Source organism: Porites lutea, chromosome 13, assembly GCF_958299795.1.
Source record: "Porites lutea chromosome 13, jaPorLute2.1, whole genome shotgun sequence".
In the NCBI taxonomy this organism is placed as follows: Eukaryota; Metazoa; Cnidaria; class Anthozoa; order Scleractinia; family Poritidae; genus Porites; species Porites lutea.
This window is the reverse complement of record NC_133213.1, coordinates 16,999,454-17,015,018: the sequence shown is the minus strand read 5'-3', so window position 1 is coordinate 17,015,018 and position 15,565 is coordinate 16,999,454. Positions and strand designations below refer to the sequence as shown.

The 15,565-nt window shown below is 38.4% G+C and overlaps 3 protein-coding genes across 4 annotated transcripts; 1 reads left to right on the top strand and 2 right to left on the bottom strand.

Moving 5' to 3' along the window:
* Positions 1-659: 659 nt before the first annotated feature.
* On the bottom strand, positions 660-1,878 carry LOC140923295 (centromere protein L-like). Its single transcript, XM_073373389.1, has one exon. It carries the CDS (start codon positions 1,859-1,861, stop codon positions 671-673), a length of 1,191 nt encoding a protein of 396 aa, XP_073229490.1. The 5' UTR covers positions 1,862-1,878; the 3' UTR covers positions 660-670.
* Positions 1,879-1,971: 93 nt separating this feature from the next.
* Positions 1,972-13,632, top strand: LOC140922908 (protein SEC13 homolog). Of its 2 annotated transcripts, XM_073372955.1 has the most exons (13): positions 1,972-2,020; positions 2,124-2,168; positions 4,190-4,305; positions 4,748-4,829; positions 5,574-5,643; positions 5,747-5,836; positions 6,646-6,689; positions 7,607-7,663; positions 8,968-9,041; positions 9,378-9,498; positions 10,402-10,461; positions 12,550-12,636; positions 13,233-13,632. In XM_073372955.1, exons 1-13 carry the CDS (start codon positions 2,018-2,020, stop codon positions 13,314-13,316), a joined length of 933 nt encoding a protein of 310 aa, XP_073229056.1. In that variant the 5' UTR covers positions 1,972-2,017; the 3' UTR covers positions 13,317-13,632. The 2 variants fall into 2 exon arrangements, with proteins under 2 accessions (XP_073229056.1, XP_073229055.1); XM_073372954.1 differs by lacking the exon at positions 1,972-2,020 and having other exon boundaries at positions 2,118-2,168.
* Positions 13,633-14,499: 867 nt separating this feature from the next.
* LOC140922910 (uncharacterized) lies at positions 14,500-15,348 on the bottom strand. Its single transcript, XM_073372956.1, has one exon. It carries the CDS (start codon positions 15,243-15,245, stop codon positions 14,736-14,738), a length of 510 nt encoding a protein of 169 aa, XP_073229057.1. The 5' UTR covers positions 15,246-15,348; the 3' UTR covers positions 14,500-14,735.
* Positions 15,349-15,565: the final 217 nt, after the last annotated feature.

The window sequence follows — 15,565 nt, the reverse complement described above, 5'->3', positions numbered from 1 at the left end:
ATAAGTACATCTGTAACTGATTTGAAGTTATTGTGTGAATAAGCAGTCCATTCCAGGTATTTAGATTCCCACGAAATCGGACAGCAGGGTCGTGGAATGTTCTCACTCACTCTTTCCTCTTTTTTGCTGTTTTCTCCAATTTGCTCCAAAAATCAGTTAAATAAGTTATGAGCTTATATACAATTTTATTTTAAACTAAAAGTTAATATTTGTAAAAAGGATCAATAAAGGATAAAAAGTACAGCCATCATTCAATTAAGAATATCATAGCCCTGCAGAACAGGCTGATGATTTCAGGTTAGTGAAGACAAGTAAGAGGCTGGTGTTGGAGTAGGAGGTACATGAACACAAAATGGGGAAAGGTGCCTTTCCCATTATTTTTGTCCCCTGCTTCACGCCGGCCTTGTGCTTGCCTTCACTTGCCTGAAAACATGAGAAAAATATTAACTGTTTGTTAAAAATCTAATTAAAATAGCCATCACTGGGGAATGACCCTGTGCAATATGTAGCGAATGGTATACAACTAGAAACAGATTATTCCCAGTTTCATCCTCAGACTCTTTGACTGCATTAGCCTTTTTGCAATACAAAAGGCATGTTGACTTTGAACTGCAGATCGCGCAATCCATTTCAGGGTTTCCCATGTATTTTTCTTGTCAACACCACCTTTTCACAGCCTCCCATAAAATTCTTTTGTAAGGGCAGTTTGTGTCAGTTGCTCTAATATATGATCTGCATAAAGAGAGTGTACAAGTTTGAGCTTTCCTTCTGAGGCAATGCATGCAATTGCTGTCCTCACTCTAGTAACTGACAATCCTTCCAGATTTATCTTAAAATGATGATAAAAGTGAGTCTCCAAAGCCTTGAGAAAAGTCAACGACTCTTCTTCAGTAAAAATGAGAGAGTTTTTGTCATGGATATTTTCCCAGATCTCTTTTGCATCCTTTTCCTCGATGCTAAATAAAATTCTGTTCAGTCCTGTCACTGTCGAAGCATCGTAGCAAAGTTCGATCGGTGTGGATTTGCCAGCCGATGACATCCCTGCCCAGAGAGAAAAATACCAAGAAAGATCTGTGGATGAGAAAGTCATCGGGGTGATTCTACAATCAAATTTCTGCTCAAACCATTGGATCAAACTTCTGCAAAGGTCTGCGGGACCTTTGATGAGACAAACTGGTAGAGAGGTAAATTGACCTTGCAGTCTTGTATCTGCTGAAAATTCTTTTTCCACAGAGCACATCATCATTGTCAAAATTGGATTAGAAGTTGGTTTTACTTTGGAAGAAGTGTCTTCTGTAAAATTATTGACGGTTACTTTCACAGCTGAAAGTTTCGTGTCTTCAGCTGTGATATTTTTGAAAACAAAGATGTCAGTTTTGTATTTGCGATTTTTGATTTCGCCATTTGCTCCAACTAAAAGCTGTTTATCTGTCTCTAACTGTAGAAACCCAGAAATTTGTTCTGCATATGTTGTCACGCTGGAAGCGTCAAAGTCATAAAGCGGCGATGCCTGATACACACGAAGCGTTTTACCAATAATATCCTGAAAAAAGTTTGAAGTCTTTCCCTCAGTTTGAAAAATTCTAGCATTAGATCGCTTCAACCCGTGAGAAACTACAGTGGTTGGAAAGTGTTCCTTTTCTTGACGATTTGCGGTCTTGCGAAGTGTGGCAGATCGTGTAGTCTCCCCATCTTGTTTTCGAGTAATTCGTCCAGATTTGGGGGTTGTAACGTACGGAGTATGTCGTCTGGAAAGCCAGGGAGTGCGATTAGATTGAATACGTCGTCCAGCCGTTGAAGCCAAGCCACAAAACTTTCCTCTTCTTCCAGATTCAGATGGAGTGGAAAAAAAATCCGCCATTTTGCAACGATAATTTTTCAAACTTTCCGCCTTTTCAAACAAAGGCTTGGATGCTAAGCACGAAGTGTGGCAGCCAAGCACGAGAAGGCGCGGCTACCAATTTTGTGACATGAAAGCGAGGCTTTATGCCACGTTGAGTTTTGAGAGTGGACAGAAATGGTGAGATATCAATTTGTTTTTGCATTTTCTGATACTATAATAGATTCTGCTTGAACTCGTAACCTGTTATTTGAATTTTGGATTCTTCTTCTTTACCATGAAGGTGTCGGTGCTAAATACAGTGGATACCTCGCATGAGGATATGATCGTAAGTGGCTGACATTTAGATAAATCTAGATTGTGTTTCGCCAAACCAAGAAACCAGAAATTTGTTAGTTTGAAAAGGCCGGTTCTCCCGCCGTCTGAGAGAGGATACACGAGAACACACGACTCACTGTGAAAGAAATTCACTGACTTGTTTGCGTTTGAGTCATCTTTGTTTGACTCAGAAGCCTTTAATATTTAAGCATTAAAATCTTTAATCTCTCTTGCATTTATGCCATTTATAGTCAGTTTATTTTAATACACAATTTTAAATTAAAAGGAAATGAGAGTGAAGCAAACAAAAATGACGTGCATAATTTAACCTACTGGGATGTTAAGAGATTTCATGTGGACATAACCGATGAAACAAAATACCCACTAATGTGAATTTCTCCAGGTTTACTTGTTCAAATTTACATGTTAACAAAATCATTGGCTGTTCAAGGGCTGTTTGAATTATAATAAATTGAAAGCATGGTACTCTCCGGGAGCCTTACAGTGTAATGTCAGTATGTAGCCTGCAGCTCCTTGGCCTCCTTCACAGATGTTCCTTTGACTTTTACGGCGAGCAGCTTCTGTTGACTTTGTTGGTGACATTACTCTTTTGTCTAATGTGGTTGATCAGACTCAGATACTACTCACACTAACAGAGTCTTAGACTTTCAAAAAAGTCCTTCGTCGGATTTAATATGGCGCTGGACAAAGGACTTTTCATACTTGATTAGCGCCAATTTTACCGACCCAAAAACAGGTCGGTGCGCTTGGACCAATCAGAGTAGCTCCCAAGGACCCTTGGGGATAAAGCTGTCACTCACAAGTACTAAGCGCATTGAAACATGACATGTGGTCGATTGCAAAGTGGAAGGTGTTGAGAGGCCAAATACGACTCATAAGCTCGTGATACGTGACCTTATAGTTTTTCTCTAATGAGGATATCTCCCAGCGATTTTGCCTATCCAGCGAGACAAGTTGACCTCTTGCAACTTCGTCGCTCACGGTCGGCCACCTCGCGGCCAAAGAAGGCTCACTCTGCTCGCCAAGAGGTCGACTTGTAGCAAGTCTAACAGAGTCTGAGTGTAAGAAAGTAGGCCTGCAGCTTAACCCAAAGAAGACGGAGGTTATCCATTACAACTTGAGTGTTGATACTCCGCTCAAAACTATGGAAGGAAAAGAACTGCAAGAAGTTCAGGATTTTAATATTATTTAGGTTCTCTCATTGCCTGTACAGAGAGTGACATAAAAGCAAGAAAAGGCAAGGTCTGGAAGGGGCTGAACGACATGAAGAAGATGTGGAGATCTAATATGTCCAGGGGCGTAAAACTGTCATTCTTCAAAGCCACTGTAGAACTTTTTCTTCTTCATGGTGGTGAAACCTGGACCCTAACCCCTGCCCTTACCAAGTCATAAAATTGTTGCTATACTTGCATGCTGCAAGTGGCCTTGAATGTTACCTGGCAAAGCCACACCTCCAATGAAGATCTTTTTGGAGATTTTCCGAGAGTTGGAGATAAAGTAGCAGCAAGAAGGATGAGGCTCGCTGGGCACTATCAAGGATATCCCTACCTCCCAGCACACAAACTCGTCCTTTGGGAGCCAACCCATGGCCATAGAAGGAGAGGATGACCAAAATCAACATTTGTTAATATCTTAAAGAGAGATGCTGATGTACACTGTTGTCAGGAGTCAGAGGCACCAATGCACGATCAAATAGTTTAGAATAATCCTGTCAAGACTCGGCTGTGGCTGACTTAGGAGTAATAGTAGTTCCTCTAGGGAGGAGGGCCCGGTGGATCAACTGTTATAATCATAGAAGATGTGGTGGTTCAATTTTGATCTTTTCATTTCTCTATCCTCATTATTATACATCGTGACTGGTCAAAAATCCTATGCATTTGTTACAATAATGTAAACAAGTGCAACAAGTAAAGCATGTTGATTGTGAAACAAATTCTTCTGTTAAGTACCATAGAAAATACATGTCAAACATTAAGGAGAATATGTGTGCTGACACAGTTTCTTTCTTAGCATGATGCCCAGATGGACTATTATGGCAAGAAGCTTGCTACATGCTCATCTGACAGAACTGTAAAAATTTTTGAAATTAATGGAACAACTCAAAATCAAGTGGCCTGTTTGAGAGGGTAGGTGTTCATGTAAGATATTTACAATTCTTTGACTGGATTATTTTTCTGAAAGATCATTAACCCATTCTCCCTCTGGAAGTTTACCGAAAAACGTGTTTTGAAGCTAGTCTAGTGGTTTTTGTGGTCTCTGTCTGGTTATAAAGAGCTTGGTGGTTCGAGGTTCAAGATTTTCTTGAATTTTTGGGTCAACTTTACATGTTTTTTTGCCTTTTTCTCTGGCCATCTTGACCAAATCCTGCTCATTCTGGTATGGTTTGAAAGATCTCTTCACCCTGCACAGGTTACCCGACAAAGTTATCCTTGACCTATCATTAAAACTGACTACATCACATGTGGTAGAAGTTATAATCTTATTTTTTTTCCTTACTCTGAATGGTATGTTACAACATAAAAGATAATTATCTATTTTGAATATTTATCGTGAACATTTTGTTTGCAGACACGAAGGTCCAGTATGGCAGGTTAGCTGGGCTCATCCTATGTTTGGCAATCTCCTGGCATCTTGTTCATATGACAGAAAAGTAAGTTTAATCTTAGATAATAATAATAATGATAATGATAATAATAATAATAATGATTTTATTAGTAGTCCTTCCACAAGGTGGCTCTTCGCCAACTAACCCTTTAAGCCCCGGTATCCACATAGAAATTCTCCAAACTGATCTCGATACATTTCCTCAAAGAATTAGTTGTGAGAATTTGATAAAAGATCAAGGCATTTTCTCTTGGGTGATCATTTTATTTATTCATATAACTTATCTCTTGACAGTGTATGGATATTGTTAGGAGAAAATTGATCTTTGTCACTATAGGGACTTAAAGGGTTTATGCCCTAACTACAGTATAGTATTACAGAAAATCAAGCCGATTTTAAATTAAAAATGATATATACAATAAATTAAGGATAAGTACAAAAGGTTTGATAAAAAATATGTACAATTAAAAGACAGCATGGTTCAAAATAATAATAATAAAAATCAATCATACGCTTTCTCCTTCGGAGAACATGAGCTTCTTTGCTAACCTAACGAACTTGTTATAGTCAGGCTCTTGCCTTAACCTATCAGGTGACGTATTAAATAATCTCGCTGCTGAGTCTTAGATACTTTACCTGACGTAAGTTATTTCCTCATGTTACTATAATATGCCTTGTCTTAGCTAAATTAAGTTGACATTATTATATTACCCCTGGGAATGTCACAACTATAAATTGAGCCTTATTAAATAATTATTTCTGCATTTCATGTGACGGTTTCATTTCTTAGGTTATAATTTGGAAAGAAACAAGTAATGGATGGTCAAAACTTCAGGAATTTTGTAATCATGATTCTTCAGGTAACAAGAGGTTTCTGTTGAAATTTTAATGACAATGTAATATTTTTATTAAGTCAATTCATCAGGTAATAGGTCACTGACTGTATTTTCTGACATTTTTTAGTAAATGCAATATCCTGGGCATCTCCAGACTATGGCTTGATGTTAGCTTGTGGTTCATCAGATGGATCTATTTCAATAATCACCAGTTCAGGTAAGTATTCAATATACATACATGTACAGTTTCTCCTCAAAACTTTTCTTTATGTTTACTTTTTGGAGAAATTGTCACACATGTTAAGGTGGATTATTTAACCCTTTAAGTCCCAATAGTGACCAACATCAATTTTCTCCTGACAATATCCGTACATTGTCAAGAGTTACGGTTATGAGAATTAACAAACGATTACTAAAGAGAAAATGCCTTGATCTGAAGAAATAAAAAAAAAACTTTTTCTATTGTCAAGCACAACAAAGACTAAATTAAGAAATATGCATCGTTAAACAACAGCCGACAAGAACAGCCACAGAAATCACACAAACAGAAAAAAACAACTTCAGATCAATCAATCGATCTTTGTATCCTATGGGACGCATACCACAAATTATTTTGTCTTTGGAGATTTTTATACGTCAGGGATGCAGGACACAGAGGTAACAAAATCACTGCTATGAAAGACCAGCTTCAGGCCAAAAAGATGATGAGGAAAGGTTTCCTGTTCTAGGCCTCATGGCATAAATGTTAGTTGAGGATTACGATCACAAAATCTTATGTGTACATGCATATCTTTAATTGAGTAAATGCATGTGTGACATAACTCCTATAAAAAAACTAAAAAATACCTTGAAAACCCTGTAAAATTATATCTAAGCCAAGCTAACATGTATTTAAGTGTACTTCTTTTAAAACCAAAATAAAGCACAGTAAACAACCCAAACACTTGTTGGTGAACCTGTGCTGTATTTTCTCCTCTTTCTTGGTTGCCACCATCTCACACATATTCTTTACTATGACTTTAACAGGTGATGGTACATGGGAAACAAAGAAAATAAATAATGCTCATACAGTAAGTTAGACCCTAGAAGATATTTTTTGTCCCTTGGGATTTATCAGGATTGAATACACAACAACTCTCTTTGGGGTTCTTCGGGTCTTTATTGCCTAGACCACCATGATATACCCTCAGGGACAGATGGTTGGGAAAAGAAAATGCTTATCGTGTTTAATGCTTTAGCTAGCTAGAATCACACAATGACTCACACCTAGCTACAGCTTGCATATTTTCATGGGTTTGGCGCTGAACTTCTGTCACATGTATTTAATCCTGATAAACATGTTTATCACTCACATTATTAACTAACTCATGGTGTAGTTTGCCCTTGATGTGTTTCCCTACATACTGTCAAGGTGAAGCCATTGAGTAAGAATAATTCTTGATGCTGTTCACGTGCAAGATCTCTTATGACCTTGCATGCTGTAATATTCAAGTACATCAATACTGTCTTCAAATGACTTCAACACATTACCGTTATGTTGTTTTATCTAAAGTTGTAGTGTCTTTTATTAATGGTAGTTTACTTCACAAAAATGGCTTGTTACAGGAAACTTCAAGTATAACAATCTAAATGGCCACACAACATCCTTTCCTGACAACAACTAAATTTATAGTGGTTTGTTTCAAATTCAAAGTTCTTTTCCTTGCCAAGTCTGTAAACATTAACAAAGATGAGAGCTCACCACCCCCCCCCCCCAAAAAAAAATTTTTTTTCCACTATCAGAGGGAAAAAACCCATAAATTTCTCCGAGGTGCTTAACATGCAATAGTGTCATTGTACATATATGATTCTGACTATAAGAAAAACAATGACTGAATTTTTTTTTTTTTTTTTTTGGGGGGGGGGGGGGGGGGGGTGTGAAGTAACTGCCGGAACACAAAAGACTTGATGTACTATTTTTGACTTGCCTGAGTACTCTCTCTCTCAGATTGGTTGTAATGCAGTCAGCTGGGCACCGTCTGTTGCACCAGGATCATTATTAGAGGTAATGTTGCCCCCTAAAGTTGTACTAAATGCTCTGTCCATTAACAATGTTTTTACTTTTCTCTTCAAAGTTACGCATCATTTTTGAATTAAAACCCAAAATTAAAGAATCTACACTCTACTCGATTAAGCCCCCCCTCCCCTCCTCCTTATTATTCTTCACTTGTAAATTAAAGATAGACTGCATTAATCAATCTTGACTGTAAACGTTTGTGTGGACTGACCCAGGATGGCTTATTTACCAGCTGGAAGTTCAGATTTGTTTTTGATCCTTGGCTGCATAACATTGGCATAACCTGCAACGTCTTGTACTTGAGATTTTCCACCTAGTTTTTCGTTTCTTTATAGAGAAACGATGCCATCTATTTATGGCATCCACCGATACCATAAATAAGCCTCCTCCCCACCCCTTTGAAATAAGCCCCCTGTCTCTATTAGGCTCCCCCTCAAATGTGTTTGAAATAATAAGCCCCCTGTAATAGAGGATTTACGGTATTATAAGTTTGTGGATCTTGAGCTGTTTGCCAATCCAAACTAAAGATTTAATGATACATGTACCTGCCAAAAACTAATGCTCTAGAGGGATGGAGGATTGTTGTGGACAATAAAGAGAAGCGTAAAGAGCTTATTCATGCTTTGTGTGAAGAATAACATTATATTTTGACAAAGGATAAAAGGAGTACTGTATACCTCCGCTTGTAAGCCCTAGGCGTAGTTAACTTTGTACTGGGATTTAGGAGTGGTTATAAACAGATGGGAGGGGGGGGATGGTGGGGCTTTTAACTGAACTAAAAAAATGTATTTCAAAACAAGTTCCATTGCAGTGCTATAAGCTACATGGCAATGCTCTTTTTTTAAGCCTCTAAACATTGTGAAAAATCAAATTCATTTCAATACAAGGTAGAGGGAGGCCTCTATTTGGGGAGCCTTTTTTGGTGTACAGACAGATGGGCTTTTAATTGGGCGGAGGGGGGGGCTTAAAAGCGGCGGAGGGGGCTTATAAGGAGAAGTTTACCGTATGAGAACCACAATGAAAGGAGGAGAGTAACAAAAAACTGAGGTCTATGTCTATCTCTAAAATATTCTGTGTCTTGCCTTTGTTGTGTTACATGTATAAGGTATTTATGTTGCAGGCAAAATGCAGTCTCAGGTTAAACCAGAATTTCCTTGATCTCCTGTGAATAACAATAAACAAAGTAGGATGAATGCTGGCTTGACCTTAGAACAGATTTGACCTGCAACATAATTATTTTGGGGGATGATAAGAGTCACTGATGACACCTATTATGATTTTCCTCATTTTAGCCTGGATCTAAGCCTAGTGTGGTGGTTAAAAGATTTGTCACAGGAGGATGTGATAACTTGGTGAAAGTTTGGAAGTAAGTACATGTAACAAGGTGTATTTTTTCACCATCTTAGGGGGTTACTATTAATAGCAGTACATGTGTCACTGTTGTACTTTTTGACCAATGACGATCATGATGCCAATGAGGTTACGTAATTTGTTTGGTAGTCATCACTTTTTGTGTTTGGTGATTCCATGTATTTTCCTTTGTGGCCTAAAACTTCAATTGCTATCAACAGCCCAGAAATATAATTATGTCATTTTTCCAAGTATTCTTTTGTTATTGATTTAGTACCCAGAACCTTCTTTATCTCTTCTTTTTTCCTCATCTGTTCTTTTCTTCATTAAACTTATTTTGTTTTTAATTTAGAGAGGTGGATGGTCAATGGGTCGAAGAAGAGAAACTTGAGGCTCATAGTGACTGGGTCAGAGATGTTGCCTGGGCTCCTAATGTGGGGTTACCTGTCAGCACCATAGCATCATGTTCCCAGGTAAAGTAACTTTCTGTGCTTTGATGTAGTGTTGAACAAATGGGAATTTTCTCTAGTACAGCAGCTTTGGACTGCATTGTTTTACTTTCTTCAAAAGCAAACTTTTGAAAACACAGACCAGAAATCAGTTATTTCTCTCCCCTTCTCTCCTAAACAGTCAGGACCCCCAGTTGTAATAATTATTACGTAATGGCAGAAGTTTATCTCAGCCAATTTTATCATAGGATTTTGCAGCAATCTGCTATCAGTTCGTTGATAACAGCAACATGTCCACAAGGCACAAGTCAACTGTTGACTGTTCCCTAGGGGAAAATTTAAATTGGAATTGTTAAACACCTCTCTCAAATTTTTCTTTTTAAAGTTTGAAAAAAGTTTTATTCAGAATAGCATCCCCCAGTAGCTGTTAATCCTTAAAGTAAAATTGATAGAGTGGAAGCTCTCATGAGCAGACACGAAAAAGGTGTTTGCAGGGTGCAAAGAAAGTCAGTTTTACAGCCTGCTTTTCAGGCAAGCTGTAGCTAGCATGTACTAGCCAACAAGTTATTTCAACTAGCCCCAAAACCCTTTTTCATTAGCAGAATTGATTGCAATCCTTCTGTAATTTGAGTTTCCCTAAAAAACAGCACTTGCCCATCGGGCAAGTTAAGAACAAAAATCACTTGCCCGATAGCAAAATCCACTAGCCCGGGCTATCCGACATGACTTTCTTTGCACAGTGATTTGTAACTGGAGCTGGCACTTACATTAATGTAAAAACACAGTTTGTATGGAAGTTAAGAAGAATGGGGTTTTGTGAAGGTAGCTGTTGGTAGAGCTGTCCACTTAGGAGAGTCTTGGTTTGGGGAGCTTCCAGTGAAAGTTACTTTGAGAACTTGACAGCATTTTGTTTGGTTTTTTTGACAGGATTGCCGTGTAGTTATCTGGACAAAAAATGAGGTTACAGGTGGTGGTTGGTCTTCTAAGGTAAATACAAAGTCTCTACAAAACATCTACTGGGACTCAAGTCTTGAGATCAAAGAGTTGTCTCTGATAAAGAAATTAGTAGTTACAACAGAATTTTGACTAATGTAAGTGCTGCTGCTGGTACTGCATTTACAATACAGTCAGTCCTTCATGTGTGACCACTTGTCGTAAATGACAGCCTCTCATAAGCAGTCACAACCACTTTTTAGAGTGATGGTTTCTGAATCTTCTATTGTTTTTAACCTCTTTTAACATTTTAAGCCCTAATATCCACATACAAATTCTCCAAACTGATCTCCATGCATGTCCTTAAAGAATTTGTTGAGAGAATTTGATAAAAGTTCAAAGATTTTTTTCTTTGAGATGATTTTATTAATTCTCGTAGACTTTGCTCTTGACAATTTATGGATATGGTTAGGAGAAAATTGATTTTGGTCACTGTTGGGAGTTAAAGGGTTAAGCAATCACCTGATACTATGGCCTTCTCTTTGTGTTCACTGTATGTACTACACTACTCAGAATATGAAAAGAACTTTAAGAAACAACATGGATTCACATATGTTCTTGCCTTCAATACATTCTCTCAAAAACGGAGATGTGACTTCTCCTCTTGAAAGACCTTCTGCAGTTCGACTCTTGTAAACACCTGCCTCCCTTAAGGGCCCATCACAGTAACTCTTCACATTTTATGTGGTCGCTTTTGGGAGGTTACAGTCAAGACAGGTCAAGCGTACCCACCAAGATTCTATTGATAAATTTGTAGATTTGTAAATATCTTTTTATCCACTCCCCACAGGGCTTTTCAGGGATAATTTATAACACTGGTTGGGGGACTTTTGCCAGACTGCTTAAGGTGCAGTTTACAAGTACTGAAGGAAAGAGTGATGATGCCCCCATACATGAGTGTTAAAGTGAGATAGACCACTACACCGGGCACTACGTGCCCTACTCTTTACAAAGAGTGTGTGGGTTCTTTAACGTCCCACAGATTTATTACATGTGCAAGGGCTTGTGAGACGAGGCCTACGGTTTATCGTCCTTATCCGAGAAGACTAGAAAGTCTAACCATTTGCAGATGTTATTACAAAGACAGCACTTTCTCCTTAGTCATTTAAAGACCCTGAGTGTTGGTCCGGCCGGGGTTTGAACCTACGGCCTCCCGCTCAGCAGACCGGCGCTCTCCCAACTGAGCTAACCAGGCGGCGGTTAAATTTATTATTTGAAAAATGAATGTGTTAGTCATTCCCGTAACTACTGTCAAATTCAAATCGGCATTCCTGCATGTGTAATGAGCAGTGAATATTTTATGAGAAATTTTCTGTATAATATTTTGGTCAGATTCAACATCTTTGAATGGATAAAATTATTTACATCAATTCAGGGAAACTAAGCTGGTAGAAATTTCATAACTGCCTCGTTTGTGAATTTACTGCTCATTACGCATGCAAGAATGCAGAGATGAATCTTAAATCTACAACTACCAATGGATTCAACTTTTGAATAATAAATTCATAAATGGGATCTCAGAGGGTACGCTTGACCCGCCTTGACTGTAAACTGTAACTGACAAACATGTAAATCTGTCATAATGCGATAAAAGTGGTGACAACAACTGGGCGCGAGAAAATTGTCCAATCACCAACACCAAGGGTTAGTAGAGCAACCCAAACGACGAGCCTGTTTTAATTATGAGCTGTCTTATAGCCAAGCATCATTTGCCGCAATTAAGTAAATTTTAGTAAAAGGGGGGTTGGTAGTTAAGTGCATGACTGCTCTGGTCTAGTGACACTTTAGATCATTATAAGTTTCTGGGAAAGTGTCCACCTACCCCTCCCCTAAGCCAACATGAACACTTACTTCTCATGTAGAGAAAATGTTTGCTTAGGGGAAGGGTAGGTGGGCAGTTTCCCAGAGACGTATAATTATCCGTAAGTATTAACACCAGAATGGGCAAGTAATTTTGTTAATTTTCATCTCACCATGCATAAAGAGACTGAAAGGGGCCCCCTAAACTTTTCTTAGCAATTTATTATTGCAGCTTTTTGCTAAATGGCCAAGTTTGATAACAAGGTTGTGTTTACTTTTCAGGTTTTAAAGAAGTTTGGTGATGTTGTTTGGCATGTTAGTTGGTCTGTAACAGGGAACATTTTAGCTGTATCTGGTGGAGATAACAAGGTAAACTTAACGTAGAATCAGCCTTAAATTGGCTGAGATGCCATGTTAAATGACACTTTTTATCTGTTTTGACCCTTTCTTGATAGTTGTGTAAGAAACAGGCGAGAGATATCCTCTCTTTGATAGTCACCTTTACCCAAAACTGTCCAGGTTTCTTTTAGGCAAAAAAAGAAACAGTTCAACTTTTGTTGAGGGGGTGGAGGGGAAGAGAAGGCAGCATGGCTGTGTGGTCAGCGCATCGGACTTGCAATCCGGCTTTCCAGGGTTCAAGTCCCACTCTGGCTACTTGCTGGATTTGTTCTTGGTTGTTCAAATCCTCAGTCATGCTTGTAAATAGCCAGCTGGATGCCTCCTGCCAGTTGGGGTTTTTAATCTTGGTTTATTGTGTTTGAATTATTTGTTTTTAGTGGAGTGCCTATAAACTAGCTGGATAAGCTAAGTGCTATTTCCACTATAAACAAGCCTTTAAAACTTTAAGAGATGGCATGTCCACTTTGTCATGTTCCCTGAAATGTTCCTCAGTGAATGAAAGTGTCCTGCACTTTCACTGCAGATTGAAAGTTCTCCTAGCTTGTTTTCCATTTGCTTTTGTACAGGTGAGCTTATGGAAGGAGTCACTTGAAGGCCAATGGGTGTGTGTTAGTGATGTATACAGAGGGCAAGGGCAGGAAACGCAATGATGTTTTTGTCATTTCTTGGCCTTGTGGGCAAAAAAAACATTTTAGATAGCAAGAAGAATTATGTACAGGGTGTAAAATATGTCTTACCTCTCTATACCTACAGTGTACAACACAGACAAAATTTATAACATTGAAGAATAGGTTTGTGGTGTTCTCTGGCCCGAATGCAAGTTTTGCTGTTTGATTGCATGTGCAGAAACAGGAGCGTACTTACACTGAATTATGTTTCCTTTTGCGCAAAATGTACATGCAGTGGATGTGTTCAAATGCGAAAAATCAGTGTCTGTTTAGTTTGCATCCTTATGAATAATTATTAACCTCCTCCCTTTCTCCCTTTAAATTTTTAAATAAAAAAGAATAGTTTTCAAGGTACACTGTGAAAGTAGTTTCACTTTTTAATTATTATGAGACAGTTCTTTGAAAAAGAACTGCTTATTATTTTTTGTCCTCTAAAGTAATGTGATCCTTGCAATCACATAATGGTAGTTCACAACACAGCAGTGAAACTCCATACAGCAGAACCGGTACCATTCTCAGGATATTTTTCTCAACGTCAGCATTCCAAAAATATGCTAAAGCATGGCATAGCTGACGAGAGAAGGCTCTAAGAACACTTTAAATATAAGAAGACGCGAAGTTTAACTCTTTTAGCAGAAATGTGACCTGGGTCTCTTCAACCTTCCAACTGACTTCTGTAAAAAAATGTTTGTGACTATGCTACCTAAGCTAACACTCGTTCTTAAAATTCTTAACATTTGCTACAGATTTACTGAAACTATCTATTTCCACAGAAGTGGCGATTATTCTATTTCTCTATACATATCAAGTTTACATATTATTATTGAGAGCATTGCCTTTGTTCACAATACGCATTCACTTAAACTACAGTTCTACCAAGCAGTTTCATTATAATAATTGTCATGAATGACATTGACATAACTGTCGTTATCCCTGGATTTGTTCATGGTATTCGCGAGTTTAAATCCTCGTCCATGCTTGTAAAGAGCCAGCTGGTTTGCCTCCGGCCAATTGGGATTCTTAACTCTGTTTAGTTTGATTTGAATTATTTGTTTCAGGCATTTGCACGGGCCCACTAGCATTAGTGCTATAAATACTGACGAGGGTAGACAAAGGAATTTTATGTTATTATTATTATTATTATTATTATTATTGTTGTTGTTGTTGTTGTTGTTGTTGTTGTTGTAGTTGTTATTATTGTTATCATCATCGTCATCATCATCACGATGTGCGGTGTTTTTTTTTTTCATCACTATAACTATTATTACTTTCAGCCCTAACCTAGTTAGGGGTGGGGGCATTTAACACCATGAATTCCTCAAAACGACTTGAGGCTTTTTTTTGGACCATTCTCTTGCAAACAATAAATGAAACCAGCCAAAACCTCGAGCACGCCCAGATTCACCTCCCGTCTTCGTCACTGATCGCGACTAAAAAGTGATTCTCTAGTTTCGCTACAATATCCAGCCTCTTAAAGCTGTCTTCTTTAAGTGTTTTACAAAAATCATACACCGTCAATTCTGGTTCGCGTGTTGCCAAATATTCCAAGACGTTTGTCCCAGGTTCACCGGAATTAGCCATAAGCCTTAGCTTGTAATGTGTGAGACCGTATTTAGAACCAATTGCTCTCCAGCCCCTGAGCCTGGGTTTCTTGATTTCCAATAGCGATGCCAAATCATCCCTCATTGCGTAGTCTAACTCTGTCAGAAGTTTCGGTCGCATTCCATTTCGACCCGGCTGAGGGATGACGTCAAGTCTTGCAGTGTTTGAATCTTCGCCTTCGTTATCTGAATTCTTATCGCTCACATGACACACGTAAGACCCAAAATCCCGCAGCTCAACTGGATCCAGAACAAGAACGATCTCGTTCTTCCCATCCATGGCAACACCAACTTTATACCACTGATACATGAACCTCTTGCTCGCTCTCTCAATCTTGCAAGCTAGTTCAACTTTTGACCCTGCTTTGGCTGTTTGTGATTTTGGCTGCTCTGCTATCGTTATAATGGACTCTATAACATGAAAAATATATTTTTATTTTTGTATCGTTTTGTGTCATAAACGATGCTTTTTCTAAGAGGGGAGGAATGTTGGTAAGTAGTTTGTGCATTGTTTTGATCATTCATGTCGTGCCTTTTTTGGTTGAGTTTTTTTTTGTGCTCGAGGTCTCACTCGTGCAAAAGTGTCGTTATGAAAAGGTTTGTAGTTCAAGGTTAATCCACACTTCCCTA